At 54.2% G+C, this 13507-nt stretch overlaps 1 protein-coding gene across 1 annotated transcript in view; it reads right to left on the bottom strand.

Annotated features, from left to right (window-relative positions):
• Nucleotides 1–2666: 2666 nt before the first annotated feature.
• The window catches only part of NMNAT2 (nicotinamide nucleotide adenylyltransferase 2), a 36371-nt gene continuing 25530 nt past the window's right edge, over nt 2667–13507 (bottom strand). The window contains exons 2-11 of the mRNA XM_064148085.1: nt 12097–12185; nt 11304–11371; nt 10559–10637; nt 10217–10346; nt 9459–9539; nt 9302–9346; nt 7907–7983; nt 6198–6299; nt 5293–5360; nt 2667–5161 (exon numbers count right to left, since the gene is read on the bottom strand). Coding sequence (XP_064004155.1) covers nt 5059–5161; nt 5293–5360; nt 6198–6299; nt 7907–7983; nt 9302–9346; nt 9459–9539; nt 10217–10346; nt 10559–10637; nt 11304–11371; nt 12097–12185 — 842 coding nt within the window. The 3' untranslated portion in view covers nt 2667–5058. The remainder of the gene's footprint in view (nt 5162–5292; nt 5361–6197; nt 6300–7906; nt 7984–9301; nt 9347–9458; nt 9540–10216; nt 10347–10558; nt 10638–11303; nt 11372–12096; nt 12186–13507) is intronic.

Raw genomic sequence — 13507 nt, 5'->3', positions numbered from 1 at the left:
TACTCTTTTGGGCAAAGGGAAGAAATAAAGATGCCAACTGGTTTTGGGTTCAGGGTGATGTGCTGGGTGGAAGAAGAGAGGGATCCCAGGTTAGCAGAGGAGGAGAGAAGTGCTGGGACTCCTCAAGCACAAAGTCTGTCTTGTTTACCCGTTCCCCTCAGCGAGGAGAAGAGCATCCTCTTTCTTTCTCCCACCCTTCTTTTTGAGTCCCAAAGCCCCTGAGAGGTGACTTTGTTGTCAGAGCTTCTCCTGGGAGAAGCACAAGTTTCCCTACCATCCCCTTGTATAACCTTTCCTTCCAAGACCAGTTGGTTAGGTACCAGGTAGCTTCTTGGATGCTCCAGAGCTGAGGGGAACTAAGGAGCTTTTCCTGCACAAGCACCCAGGACCCTGCAGCACTTGTCACAGGAGCAAGGACTTTCTGCAGGGATCTGCAGCCACAACTCCTGTGTGCAGGAGCTCATCCAACAGCCACAAGCTCTCGTGTCCCACCCTGACAGAGCACTAGTGCCTTGCTTTGGTCCATGTAAAGCTGTCAATGATGTCTTGAATGTCTCTCCACCTCTCATTTGGTGCTGCCCATTTTCCCCTCCTTGCTTCCCATGTGGTGCTGGATGCTTCTCAGAGGCTCAAGTAACTGTCCACGGGGTCTCCCCATCATACATTTGAGCAGAACCTGGAGGAGCTGAAGATCTTTACTGTAAGAGTTGCAGAGCACTGGCACAGGCTGCTCAGAGGTTGTGGAGTCTTCTCTGGAGCCTTTCCAGGCCTGTCTGGATGTGTTCCTCTGTGATCTGTGCTAGGTTGTGTGGTCCTGCTGTGGCAGGGGGGCTGGACATGATGCCCTCCTTGGGTCCCTTCCAACCCTGTACATCCTGTGATCACAGTGCTCCCATCATCCACTCAAGGCTTTCCTTCCTTTCAGCTCCCTTCTGACCATCCACTCAAGGCTTTCCTTCCTTTCAGCTCCCTTCTGACCATCCACTCAAGGCTTTCCTTCCTTTCAGCTCCCTTCTGACCATCCACTCAAGGCTTTCCTTCCTTTTAGCTCCCTTCTGACCATCCACTCAAGGCTTTCCTTCCTTTCAGCTCCCTTCTGACCATCCACTCAAGGCTTTCCTTCCTTTCAGCTCCCTTCTGACCATCCACTCAAGGCTTTCCTTCCTTTCAGCTCCCTTCTGACACTGTTCCAAACTTCCCTTAGGTGCCATTTTAGGGCAAAAGAAGTCAGGAGATGCTGGATGTCAACCCTGCTGAAGGCCCCTGACCTGGGTGGTGGTGAAAGAAGAGATCTGGATGGAGGAGGATGTTGTGGGGATGTGTTCACCTCTTGTTGGCTCTGATTTTGTGATGAAGCAGCACCCATGCTTTGGCTTGATGGGGACGTATTGGGTGATAAGTTTGCCTCATGCTTTTATTTAAGTGAGCTGCATTCTGGCCTCTGGCACCTCTCCCTTCTCCCTTTGTACAGCACAGGGACAGATGCTATGGATCTGACAGGATTTTTTAATGAGTTGGGCTTTTGCAAATGGAGAAGGTCAATAAATAATGAATTCTTTCTTTTTGGCTAGCCTTTGCCTACTGATTTGTTATCTCTGGCTCCCAGTTCGAGGTGGGTTTGGCCATGGGTTGTCCCAGGCACACAGCCACTTGTGCTCTTTGAACTCACTTGCTTCAGGATGTAGTTTAACAAAGCCAAGTGCAGGGTTCTACACTTGGGCCACAACAACCCCAAGCAGCACTACAGGCTGGGGCCAGAGTGGCTGAGAGCAGCCAGGCAGAGAGGGAGCTGGGGGTGCTGGGAGAGAGGAGGAGAAGATGAGGCAGCAGTGCCCAGGTGGGCAGCAGAGCCAATGGCATCCTGGGCTGGCTCAGGAGCAGTGTGGGCAGCAGGACAAGGGAGGTTCTTCTGCCCCTGTGCTCAGCACTGCTCAGGCCACACCTTGAGTCCTGTGTCCAGTTCTGGGCTCCTCCATTCAAGAGAGATGTTGAGGTGCTGGAAGGTGTCCAGAGAAGGGCAGCAAGGCTGGTGAGGGGCCTGGAGCACAGCCCTGTGAGGAGAGGCTGAGGGAGCTGGGGGTGTGCAGCCTGCAGAAGAGGAGGCTCAGGGCAGACCTCATTGCTGTCTGTAGCTCCCTGCAGGGAGGCTGTAGCCAGTGGGGTTGGGCTCTGCTGCCAGGCAAGCAGCAACAGAAGAAGGGGACAGAGTCTGAAGTTGTGCTGGGGGAGGTCTAGGCTGGCTGTGAGGAGGAAGTTGTTGGCAGAGAGAGTGATTGGCATTGGAATGGGCTGCCCAGGGAGGTGGTGGAGTCACTGTCCCTGGAGGTGTTGAAGCCAAGCTTGGCTGAGGCACTTAGTGCCATGGTCTGGTTGATTGGCCAGGGCTGGGTGCTAGGTTGGACTGGCTGAGCTTGGAGGTCTCTTCCAATCTGGCTGATTCTGTGATTCGTAGCAGTCATGGTTGTTGGGTTATGGTTGGACTCAATGATCTCAAAGGTTTTTTTCAACCTTAATCATAGAATCAACCAGGTTGGAAGAGACCTTCAACCTCATCCAGGCCAACCTAGCACCCAGCCCTGGCCAATGAACCAGACCATGGCACTAAGTGCCTCAATGATTCCACGCCTGAGGCTTGGGCCTGTTTTGCAACAGCACCAGTGACACAGTTTTGTTTTAGTTTGTTTATTACATAATTTAAACATTTTGCTGATAAAGGTTGGTTGGGTTGTTCGTTTTTCCTTGTCAATGACCATTTCTCTTCATATGGCAGCAGCAGAAGAGAACAAAACGACAAACAAAAACCCCCAACAAACGAAATTAGGCTCTGAAACTTTTGACAAAGATGAAATTGGTGGCATGGTAACTTCAACCCCCCTTTCCCTCCCTGCCTCCCTCCCCCCTCCCCCCACCCCCTTTTCCTTTCTTTTTCTCCCCAGAGGTGTTGGAAGTTCAGGTCTTTCTCAGCAGATTGCACCATTTAAGCGCGGAGGTTCGAAGACCAAAACCCATGAGCTCCTTTCCACCCCTCCCCAGCACCCTGCAACCCCCCACTCCTCACCTCCCCTGCTGGGCATGTGAGATGATTGATTGGTTTGTTTTAACCCATTCCCACCCAAAGACATTTTCCAAAGCAGTCCCAGAGTGGACCAACAATCCCATACCTCCCCATCCTACTCCCCGGCACTGGGAGCGATACTCAGCGCGGTGCAGGTAGGGCAGAGTGGCCTCAGTGCCTGTACCCCAGCTGCACATCGCTGAGGCATGCTGTCCTAGCCACGATGGGGTGCAGTGGGAAGCCAGCTGGCTCCCCCTACCTCCCATCTCCTGTTATCTGAGGTGGCTTTTGGACATGCTGCCTGTCTGCCCTCTCCATCTCCTCTGTTTCCCTGTGGTTTTGCCTGGGTTTAAGCCACTTTCCTCCCTCCTCCTTCATGAAAGCATCGCTCCCCCAGGAGGTTAAAATCCCTCTCTGTCTTCCTGTGTGTGTTGGAGGCTGGTTGCTACCATTGGTTTTGCTCCTCCAGCTTGGAGCTCAATGGCCAGCAAGGAGAGGAGGCTGCTGTCTGAACCAGCTTCTGTGTCAATGTGGAGAGGAAGAGAGGCTGAAAAGATGAAAACAAGGAGTGGAGAGAGGTCTGGCTACTGGCTTATGTACCTTGGGTGTCTTACAGAGGTGGCCCACCACAGGCACCTGCCCAGCACATCCACTGAGGGAACTCAGCAAACAGCTCAGACTGGCTGAAGACCTCCCTGGAGAAGAGGCATCCCTGCACTCCAAACCCCACATGCTCTCACCACTCTCTCTGCTCTGTATCTCTTCATCCCATGGGATACCAACTACCTGGATACACCAGAGCTGGCACCCAGGGATTCAGCTGGAGGATTTACAACAGTGCCCAAACAATCCTAGGCAAGGAAAGATCCCTTCTGGCCTTCAGGCAAGTCACATGGATGCTGTCTTGTGTTTTCCCTTCTGGGAAAGGCTGTGCCCTCGGTGTGAAGTTGTTAGCTGCCTGCTGCAGGGATCCTGTGGCTGCAGGCCACCTTCCTTTGGCCAGAGCTGCTTGCTGCTGCAGAGCTGCCAGCGTCCAGCTGCTCACCAGATTTGCATGGGCAAGGGGAGAGGGGAGGGTTGCAGACAGAGGTGGAGGGCTGGAGGCTAGAGGAAGGGGCTGGACCCAGTTCCCACAAAGCACAGCCAGGCTTGGGGCAAATTCTCACCACAGGCTCAGAGTCACCACCTGCTGCTTCTTCCCTCTTTTCTTGGCTTCAGCAATGTCAGGTCCCTTTCTGGGTGCTGTGGGCTTCTCGCTCCAACACTGGGTCAGAGTAGAGCACTGCCCCAACTCTCCTTGTCTAGAGGGTGGTTTGGGTTCACTTATGGCCAAGGAAAGGTTAGACATAACAAAGCCCTAGTCATGTGTTGGTCACAATGCCTGCCAAGGCCTCTGCTCCCCTTCAGAAATGTCCTCTCCATCATTTTTCAGGGCCAGGAGGAGGATTTTGCTGGCTGGGTTGGCGTACTGCTAGCTTGAGGAGGTTCACCTGCCATGGGGCACCAAGTAACAACTGCCCACTGCCAACCAGGACTTGTTTGGTGGTCCTGTTGAGAAGTCCAAAGGGCTCACACTAACTGTATTTAAGAGGAAAAAAAAAAGCCCACCTAGGTTTATTGAGCTGAAGTACCATAAGATGATGCACTGAGCATGCTGGGAGGACAGACCAGGGGGGCTATTTCCCAGTGACATGCTGGGAGGGGGGTGCTGGAGCTACCTCCCATCAAATGCACTGAGCACATCATTCTTCTGCTGGTCCCACCACCCTCCCAGCATAGGAGGGGGAGAGTGGTTCTCCCCCAGAACAGAGACCAAACCCTTCATGGTTCCCTGGGCATTGCTGCACGATGGAACGTTGGCGCTGGGGGTGAGAGGCAGACACGGGCAGGAGGCCATGGGGTGGAGAGAGAGATGGAGACACGGACTGAGAGAGAGAAAAGAGTGATGGAGAGCTGTAGGCAGGTGGGACAAGAGGGCTGTCTCGCTGCAGGACCCCCAGCACTTAGCCAGAGGCATTGATGTAGAGCTGGCTCTTGAGGATGTAGTCAATGACGGGCTGGCAAAGGTAATCCACTACATGGCCATCCCCGTGCTGCAGGGCCAGTCTGAGGGTGCAGGGAAAGAAAAAGGGTTCAGAGTCTGCTTGGGTGGCATCCTGTTGTCCCCACAAATGGAGGAGCTGCCCAGAGGCACCCCTCTTCCCTCCCCGTAGCAGGGATCCTCCTGCATGACCCACCTGCTTTTGGTGGAGCTGACGACCGACATGGGGTGGTTCGAGTCGTCCTTCACCACCAGGATGTTGTTCTGCAGAGAGGAGGGAGGAAGAGAGCAGTGAAAGTCTGAGCCAAAAGTTCTGCATCAGCAGAAGTGTGGCCAGCAGGGCCAGGGAGGTGATTCTCCCCCTCTACTCTACTCTGCTGAGACCCTCCCTGGAGTACTGCATCCAGTTTTGCAGCCCCTATTCCAAGAGGGCTGTGGAGATGCTGGAGTGTGTCCAGAGCAGGGCCAGGAGGATGCTCAGAGGCTGCAGCAGCTCTGCTGGGAGCACAGACTGAAAGAGTTGGGGCTGTGCAGTCTGCAGAAGAGGAGGCTCCCAGGTGACCTTCTTGTGGTCTTCCAGGATCTGAAGGGAGCCTGCAAAAGAGCTGAGGAGGGACTTTTTAGGCTGTCAGGGAGTGATAGGACTGGGGGGAATGGAGTAAAGCTGGAGGTGGGGAGATTCAGCCTGGCCATGAGGAGGAAGTTGTTCTCTCAGTGGAGAGTGCTGACAGCCTGGCAGGGGCTGCCCAGGGAGGTGGTTGAGGTCTCACGGCTGGAGGTGCTTAAGGCCAGGCTGGATGAGGCTGTGGCCAGGCTGCTCTAGAGTATAGGACGTCCCTGCCCATGGCAGGGGGGGTTGGAACTAGATGATCCTTTTTGCTCCCTTCCAACTCCGACTGATTCTATGACTCAATGACAAGTGGACATCTGCCCTGCCAGCACGCCCTGCCCCAGTGGCCTTACAGAGCTGCTGTTGGTGGCTCCATTGCTTATTCCACCTAGCAGCTGCAAGAATCTGATCTCAGGACATTTTGTGCTCTGGGTCAAGAGAGGCTGTGAGCCTTCCTGCAGCCTTCCCTGGCCAGGCATGCATCCACTTACTTTGTACTTGCGAAGTATGGAGGAGTGGTTCATGATCCGGTCAGGGTCTGCTCCATCTCGGGGCACCACCACAATCCCAAACTCCCCAACGATCACCTCCATCTAGGAGGAACCCAGAAAGGGGTGGGGAAAGCTTTACCACCATGCCATGCAAAACCTGCCACTGTCTGCCAATCCCACTGCCCCGTGAAACCGGGGCCAAGGTCAGGATTGGAGGTAGAAAGTGAATTTGAGGCTATCTGGTCAGTCTTTGGCATAAACCTGGATTGATCAAGGCACAGTGAGTGGCCTGTGGTGGATGAAATGCACTCAGCACTGGTCAGACCACACCTTGAGTACTGTGTCCAGTTCTGGGCCCCTCAATTCAAGAAGGATGTTGAGGTGCTGGAACATGTCCAGAGAAGGGCAACAAAGCTGGTGAGGGGCCTGGAGCACAAATCCTATGAGGAGAGGCTGAGGGAGCTGGGGGTGTTTAGCCTGGAGAAGAGGAGGCTCAGGGGTGATCTTATTACTGTCTACAACTACCTGAAGGGGCATTGTAGGCAGGTGGGGTTGGCCTCTTCTCCCAGGTAACCAGCAATAGAACAAGGGGACACAGTCTCAAGTTGTGCCAGGGTAGGTCTAGGCTGGATATTAGGAAGAAGTTCTTCACAGAGAGAGTGATTGGCATTGGAATGGGCTGCCCAGGGAGGTGGTGGAGGCACCGTCCCTGGGGGTCTTCAAGAAAAGCCTGGATGGGGCACTTAGTGCCATGGTCTGGTTGACTGGTTAGGGCTGGGTGCTAGGTTGGACTGGATGATCTTGGAGGTCTCTTCCAACCTGGTTGATTCTATGAAATAAATCCTACTGATAGATGTTGGAGTTAAGCTTCAGGGAGGGTTTGTCTAGTAGAAAGAGGGTAAGAGCAGCAGAAGTTGCCCAAAGAAGGCATGACCTCTGCTTTGCTGGAAGACTTTATGAGCAAGATGAGGCACTTAGTGCCACGATCTGGTTGATTGGCCAGGGCTGGGTGCTAGGTTGCACTGGATGAGCTTGGAGGTCTCTTCCAACCTGGTTGATTCTATGATGGATGTGTTGGTGCTGACAGAGTCCTGTCTTAAAAGACCAGCCTTGTCCTACTTGAGGTTGTGCCAAGGCTGGTGGCCAAATTTGCCACCACGTGGGAAGGGCTCCCATGGTCTCACCCATCTCAGACCAAAGCTGGCTCATCTCCAAGAGCCCTGAGTCAGCAACTTTTGTGAAGTGAAAGCCATTCACTGGGCTGCCTGTGTGGCTCAGTGCTAATGCCAGGCCAGCTTTTGTAAACCTCCTAGTTCCTGTCTCCACACCTCAGTCTGCTGGGGCTGGCATCTACTTCAGATGTCTTCCAAAGGGTGAGGAGTGTGAGTATAGCTTCTGGGGATCCTTTGGGACCACCCTGCCTGGATCCTGGATGCTGTCTTTGTTGTGAGTGGTGAGTGGGAGCAAGGTTTGGGTTTACAGCATGCACAGTTGGTGACTCTTGTGTAGAAGACACTGTCCTGCAGGCTGACCATGTGTACAGGAGGTAAGGGTTGGAGTTGGGATGGAAGAGAAGGTGGGGATGGAGGGCTCCTGCCATCCAATGGGACCTGAGTGGCTCTCAGGAGTGCTGAGTGTGGGAAGAGGAGGAGGAGGAAGGGATCCCAGGGAAGAGGAGCATGGAAGGTTGCACAGCAGGTGTGACTCACATCTGCCTCGTTCCAGAGACCAGGGATGCAGAAGGACTCCAGCAGGTCACTGCCACAGAGCAGTAAGATCCGAAGCTCTAGAGGACAGAAGCAGAGAAAGTCAAAGGCAGGAGCAAACAGGGCTGAGCAGGCACCACTGGCTCCTTCCTCCCACCCCCTCCTCCATTTCTCTGCTTGTGGAGATCTTGTTCTGCACAGGCTTCTTCCAAAATGAGCTCCACTGAAATTTCTTTCCTGTGAGAGTGGTCAGGTACTGGAACAGGCTGCCCAGGGAGGTGGTGGAGTCACCACCCCTGGAGGTGTTCAAGAAATGTGGGCCATGGTTAATGGCCATGGTGGTCTTAGCCCGAAGGTTGGACTCAATGATCTTAGAGGTCCTTTCCAACTGAACCAATTCTATGCTTCTAAGGTCCTGTGGTCTTTCCTGCATCCCTGCTGGTGCCACACATCAAAGACCTCCCAGCCTACTCCCAGCTCCTCTCCTGTGCTGCTGGGTTGTTGTCAGTATTGCTGCACACTGCCAAAGTGGGGCTGTGCTCCAGCCCTGGAGACAGGGCATCCCTGGGCACAGGACTCATCCCTCCCTGCTGTGGGCACCCACAAATTGCTTTGTTGATCTGCTGTAGGGGCTCCAGCTAGGGGGCAACGGGAGATTCCAGGGGACTTCTCAGGCCTCTGGGCATAGAATTATAGAATGGTTTACACTGGAAGTGACCTCAAGGATCATCCAGCTCCAGCCCCCTGCCATAGGCAGGGACATCTCCCACTAGAGCAGGTTGCTGAAGGGCTCATCCAACCTGGCCTTGTACACCTCCAGGGAGGAAGCAGCCACAGCCTCCCTGGGCAACCTGTGCCAGTGTCTCACCACCCTCACTGCAAAGAATTTCTTCCTAACATCTAGTTTGAATCTCCCCTCTGCCAGTTCAAACCCATTCCCCCTTGTCCTGTCATTACAAGACCTTGTCAATAGTCCCTTCCCAGCCTTCCTGTAGGTCCCCTTCAGATACTGGAAGGCCACTATAAGGTCTCCTGGAAGCCTTCTCTTCTCCAGGTTGAAGAACCCCAACTCTCATAGCCTGTCCTCATAGCAGAGCTGCTGCAGCCCTCTCAGCATCTTTGTGGCCCTCCTCTGGACTGGCTCTAACAGTTTGATGTCCTTCTTGTGTTGGGGGCTCCAGCACTGCACACAGGACTCCAGATGGGGTCTGAGGAGAGCAGAGTAAAGGGGCAGAATCCCTTCCCTAGCCCTGCTGGGAACACTGTTCCTATTTTTCCCCTGATTCCCAATGGCTGGCATCCTTCACTTGCCACTGCACTTCTTGTGAAGCCACTCCTGAGCTGCCCAGTGCTGCCCCAGAGGAACTGGAGTGACATAGAGCAGAGCTGTGTACTCACCAATCTCCTCGTATCTCATCACTGTCCCCAAGTTGGCATTTTCATCTGAAGGGAAGCAAAAGAGAGATTCTGATGGGCAGCCTAGGAGAGTGGGCTGTGAGGAAATGTAGGAGTTGGAGCTAAAGCAAAGGTGATGCTGGATCCTTCTCCTACATACCCACAAAGGTGAAGCGCTCCATGGGTGGGCGAACGCAGCAGATCCGGCTCAGGCTTTCTCCCACCTTCCCCAGGATCTTTGCTAAAGGTGAAGGAGAGGCAGAGAATCACTATGGTTGGAAAAGACCTTTCAGATCATCAAGTCCAACCATTAAGAAGGAAATGTAACTAGGGATGAAATTGCTCTGTCAGACTGACCCATAGGGATGCTTCGGCCACCCTGATGCCATAAGGTACTCCTATGCCCAGGTGCAGGAAGTGCTCTCAGCATCTCCCCATAGCCATTTGTGGGCTTAACTCCCAGGAGTGCTACCTTGAAGGGACCAGCTGGACAGCTAAAATCACTGAAAACATCATCTCAAGGTATTTTGTTTTGTCAGATTTAAGTAATGACCCTCTTCTTCCCAGCTCCAGTTCCATGTCCTACATCCCACCAGCCTGGGGAGGATCCAGCCACGTCACCTGTCTTGCCAGTCCAGCCCTTGCAGGCACCCCATGGGTACCAGGTAGTCTTTCTCTTGGCTGATCTCACTACCTGGATATCATCCAGCTGATGAAGTCCAGCAAGACTGGACAGCCATTTAAAGCTACTCTTGGCTCCTCTTGCTGTGTCTCCATCACATCTCCAGCCCACTCTGGGCCAGGTGCATGGAGCCTGACCCAAAAATAAGATGATGAAACACTGTTTGTAACTCTTGGCAGATCTGGCTGAGAGGTGAGGGTCATTATCTCCCTCTTCCCTACCCCACTGCCACCTACCAGCAGTGGGCTTGTTGGAGACGTTGTTGTTGTTCTGGTAGATGGTCTGAGAAGACTCATTCTGTGGCTGGCCAATCACAGGGGTGATGGAGGGAGTGTTGACGTTGGAGAGGATGCAGCCAGTCACTCTCTGCAAGGAGAGAGAGGAGAACTGGGACAGTGCCTTCACCCCAGTTGCCTAACTCCCACGGTTGTTACCACTGCCACATTGAGCCTCCAGGCTGAAGGTCATCTTTAGAGCCAGGTAAGTCCAAGCTCACTTGAGGATCCAAATCCCACCCAGCCTCTTTGGGTGGACCTTGGGGCAGCAGGGGGGCACTCACAGTGCAGGGGCTGCCTCACCTTCATCAAGTCACGGTGGTGCTCCAGCACGCTGCAGGTGGTCTGCCAGGTGTCCTGGTAGCACTCCCAGGGATCCACCCTGAAAGGAGCACAGCAAGGCAACAGTGTAGGCTGACAGCCAGTAGCAGGACCTCCTGGCCCTGCTACCTCCTCTGTACTGATCCAGAGAGCAGTGCTCTGAGCAGACACCATCACTGCCCTGGCTTTGCCACAGAGCATGTCCTTCCACTCTGCTCTTCCTGACAGCTCTGGGGACCTGAACATGTGTCTGGACCCCTTTCCTTTCCTAGTAACCAGCTTTCCTTTGACTTGGATGTCACTACACTTGTCACAACCCTCTCTCCTGAAGGTGGCCCAGAAATGCTTCTGGTCCCACCCCAGCTGCCACATGGCCATGATGGGAAAGGTTGGTCTGTGGGGTGGTGCTGCAGATGTATAAAGAGAAGTTGCCACAGCACAAGGCTAGGTGACTTGAGGACTTGTCCTGATGCCACAGATGCAGCAGGGGTTTGCAAGCCTTCCTGAAGCCTTGAAGTGAAATCCTCCTTACAGACCCTCAACTGGATTAAGAGAGGCAAGCCTCTGGTTTTCCCTGGCTGGAAGAGGAGACAGTCCATGCTGGAGCTCCAGCAGCTGGTAGCATCTCCAACTTCCATGAAAGACTTTGCCACCATGGCACTGGTGAAGGGACAGTAGCTGCTGGGGGGCTGCTGGTGCCAGGGTGAGTGTAAGCTCTGCCACTCACCTGATCCAGTCTGAGGACTGGACAGCCAGTTGGCACATGGTCAGGCGGTGCCGGCTGGAGACCAGACCCTGCAAGAGAAGGGTGATGGAGGAATGGTTATGGGAGGCAAGCATCACATCCTGGCCAGATAGGGCTTGCAAACCTTCCTGAGCCTATGAGTGCAGCAACCATCACCATTGTTCCCCTTTCACAGCCTAGCATCTAATTCCTCTCACCAGAATATCCCAGCTAGGCTCAAACCAGCACAGGGAGGCAGCCAGAGAGCAACTCTGCTATCTATGTGTGCTTGTTTATAATGCATCTCAGCAAGCCTGTGAGTGCAGCAACCATCACCATTGTTCCCCTTTCACAGCCTAGCATCTCATTCCTCTCACCAGAATATCCCAGCTAGGCTCAAACCAGCACAGGGAGGCAGCCAGAGAGCAACTCTGCTATCTATGTGTGCTTGTTTATAATGCATCTCAGCAAGCCTGTGAGTGCAGCAGCCATCACCATTGTTCCCCTTTCACAGCCTAGCATCTCATTCCTCTCACCAGAATATCCCAGCTAGGCTCAAACTAGCACACCCCAAACCCAAACAAACTCCCCTCCACAACAAGAGGTTTCCTGCTGCTTTCATCTGGATTAAATTATTGCATCCTCTCCCTTCTCTAGGAGGCTCTCTCCTGATCTAAGGCTGCCCTGAACGGAGTAGATCTGTGAAAGGGGCGCAGCAGCATTGCTCAGCGACCCCCCCCAGCTTCAGAGGTACCTCTGGGCAGAGGTGGCAGGAAGGGCAGAGGGCACAACTCACTGTCTTGCCGTAGGAGTCGTGCACAGGCGAGACGATGCCTCCGATGACGATGAAGCGCCCAGTCTTGTGCAGGTAGTCCCGGGCTCGCTCTGAAGGGGAGGGACAAGGAAAAGAGCAGAGAGGGGTTCAGTTGGACCCACTAACCCACTCCATACTCTGTTGCTGACCACCAGCTTTGCCCAGCACCTGTGGAGAAGCAGCTCATGCTAGGTGGGCAGTGCTGGTTCCTCAAGGGAAGGGTTGGCTTTGTCTTTACTGCCCTTCTCTTTGGGTGCAGTCCTTGGCAATGCTGAGCATGGACCTTCCCTGAGACCCCTTATGGGAATGAGGCTTGGTGAAGAAGGCAGCAAAAGTGACAGAGGGCTGCAGCAGCTCTGCTGGGAGCACAGACTGAAAGAGTTGGGGCTGTGCAGGCTGGAGCAGAGGAGGCTCCCAGGTGACCTTCTTGTGGCCTTCCAGCATCTGAAGGGGGCTACAAAAAAGCTGGGGAGGGACTTTGTAGGCTGTCAGGGAGTGACAGGATTGGGGGGAATGGAGCAAAGCTGGAGGTGAGGAGAGTCAGAGTGGCTGTGAGGAGGAAGTTGTTGAGCCTGAGAGTGGTGAGAGGCTGGAATGGGTTGCCCAGGGAGGTGGTTGGGGCCCCATGGCTGGAGGTGTTTCAGGCCAGGCTGGCTGAGGCTGTGGCCAGGCTGCTCTAGGGTAGGGTGTCCCTGAGCATGGCAGGGGGCTTGGAACTGGCTGCTCCTTGTGGTCCCTTCCAACCCTGACTGATTCTATGATTCTGAATCACATTCAGACCCCAAACCACCTTCAACTCCCTTTCCAGGGCACCAGAGGGGCATTCAAGAGCCTGCACTACCAAAGAGCCCATCTCTGACAAGCAACTCTCACCTGACAGCCCTGGAAGGACCTCGAGCATGAGCAAGGTCAGTCACAGCATGGTCCCTGCCACAGCTCCCTCGCCTTCAGCACTTTGTCCCTCAAGTTCTCACTGTGTCCCACAACACATCCTGTCACACATACATGTCAGTGATGTTGTCCATGGCTGTCCAGGTCCTTGTCCTGTGGCACTCACCACTTGAGGCTGTGTCCCCTTGTTCTGTTGCTGGTTGCCTGGCAGAAGAGATCAACCCCACCTGGCTACAGCCTCCCTGCAGGTGGCTGCAGACAGCAATGAGCTCTGCCCTGAGCCTCCTCTTCTGCAGGCTGCACACCCCCAGCTCCCTCAGCCTCTCCTCACAGGGCTCTGCTCCAGGCCCCTCACCAGCCTTGCTGCCCTTCTCTGGACACCTTCCAGCACCTCAACATCTCTCTTGAATTGAGGAGCCCAGAACTGGACACAGCACTCAAGCTGTGGCCTGAGCAGTGCTGAGTACAGGGGCAGAAGAACCTCCCTTGTCCTGCTGGCCAC

The sequence above is a fragment of the Pogoniulus pusillus genome, chromosome 8 (genome assembly GCF_015220805.1).
Source record: "Pogoniulus pusillus isolate bPogPus1 chromosome 8, bPogPus1.pri, whole genome shotgun sequence".
In the NCBI taxonomy this organism is placed as follows: domain Eukaryota; kingdom Metazoa; phylum Chordata; class Aves; order Piciformes; family Lybiidae; genus Pogoniulus; species Pogoniulus pusillus.
The sequence above is the reverse complement of the archived record's forward strand: the minus strand, read 5'-3'. Positions and strand labels throughout refer to the sequence as shown.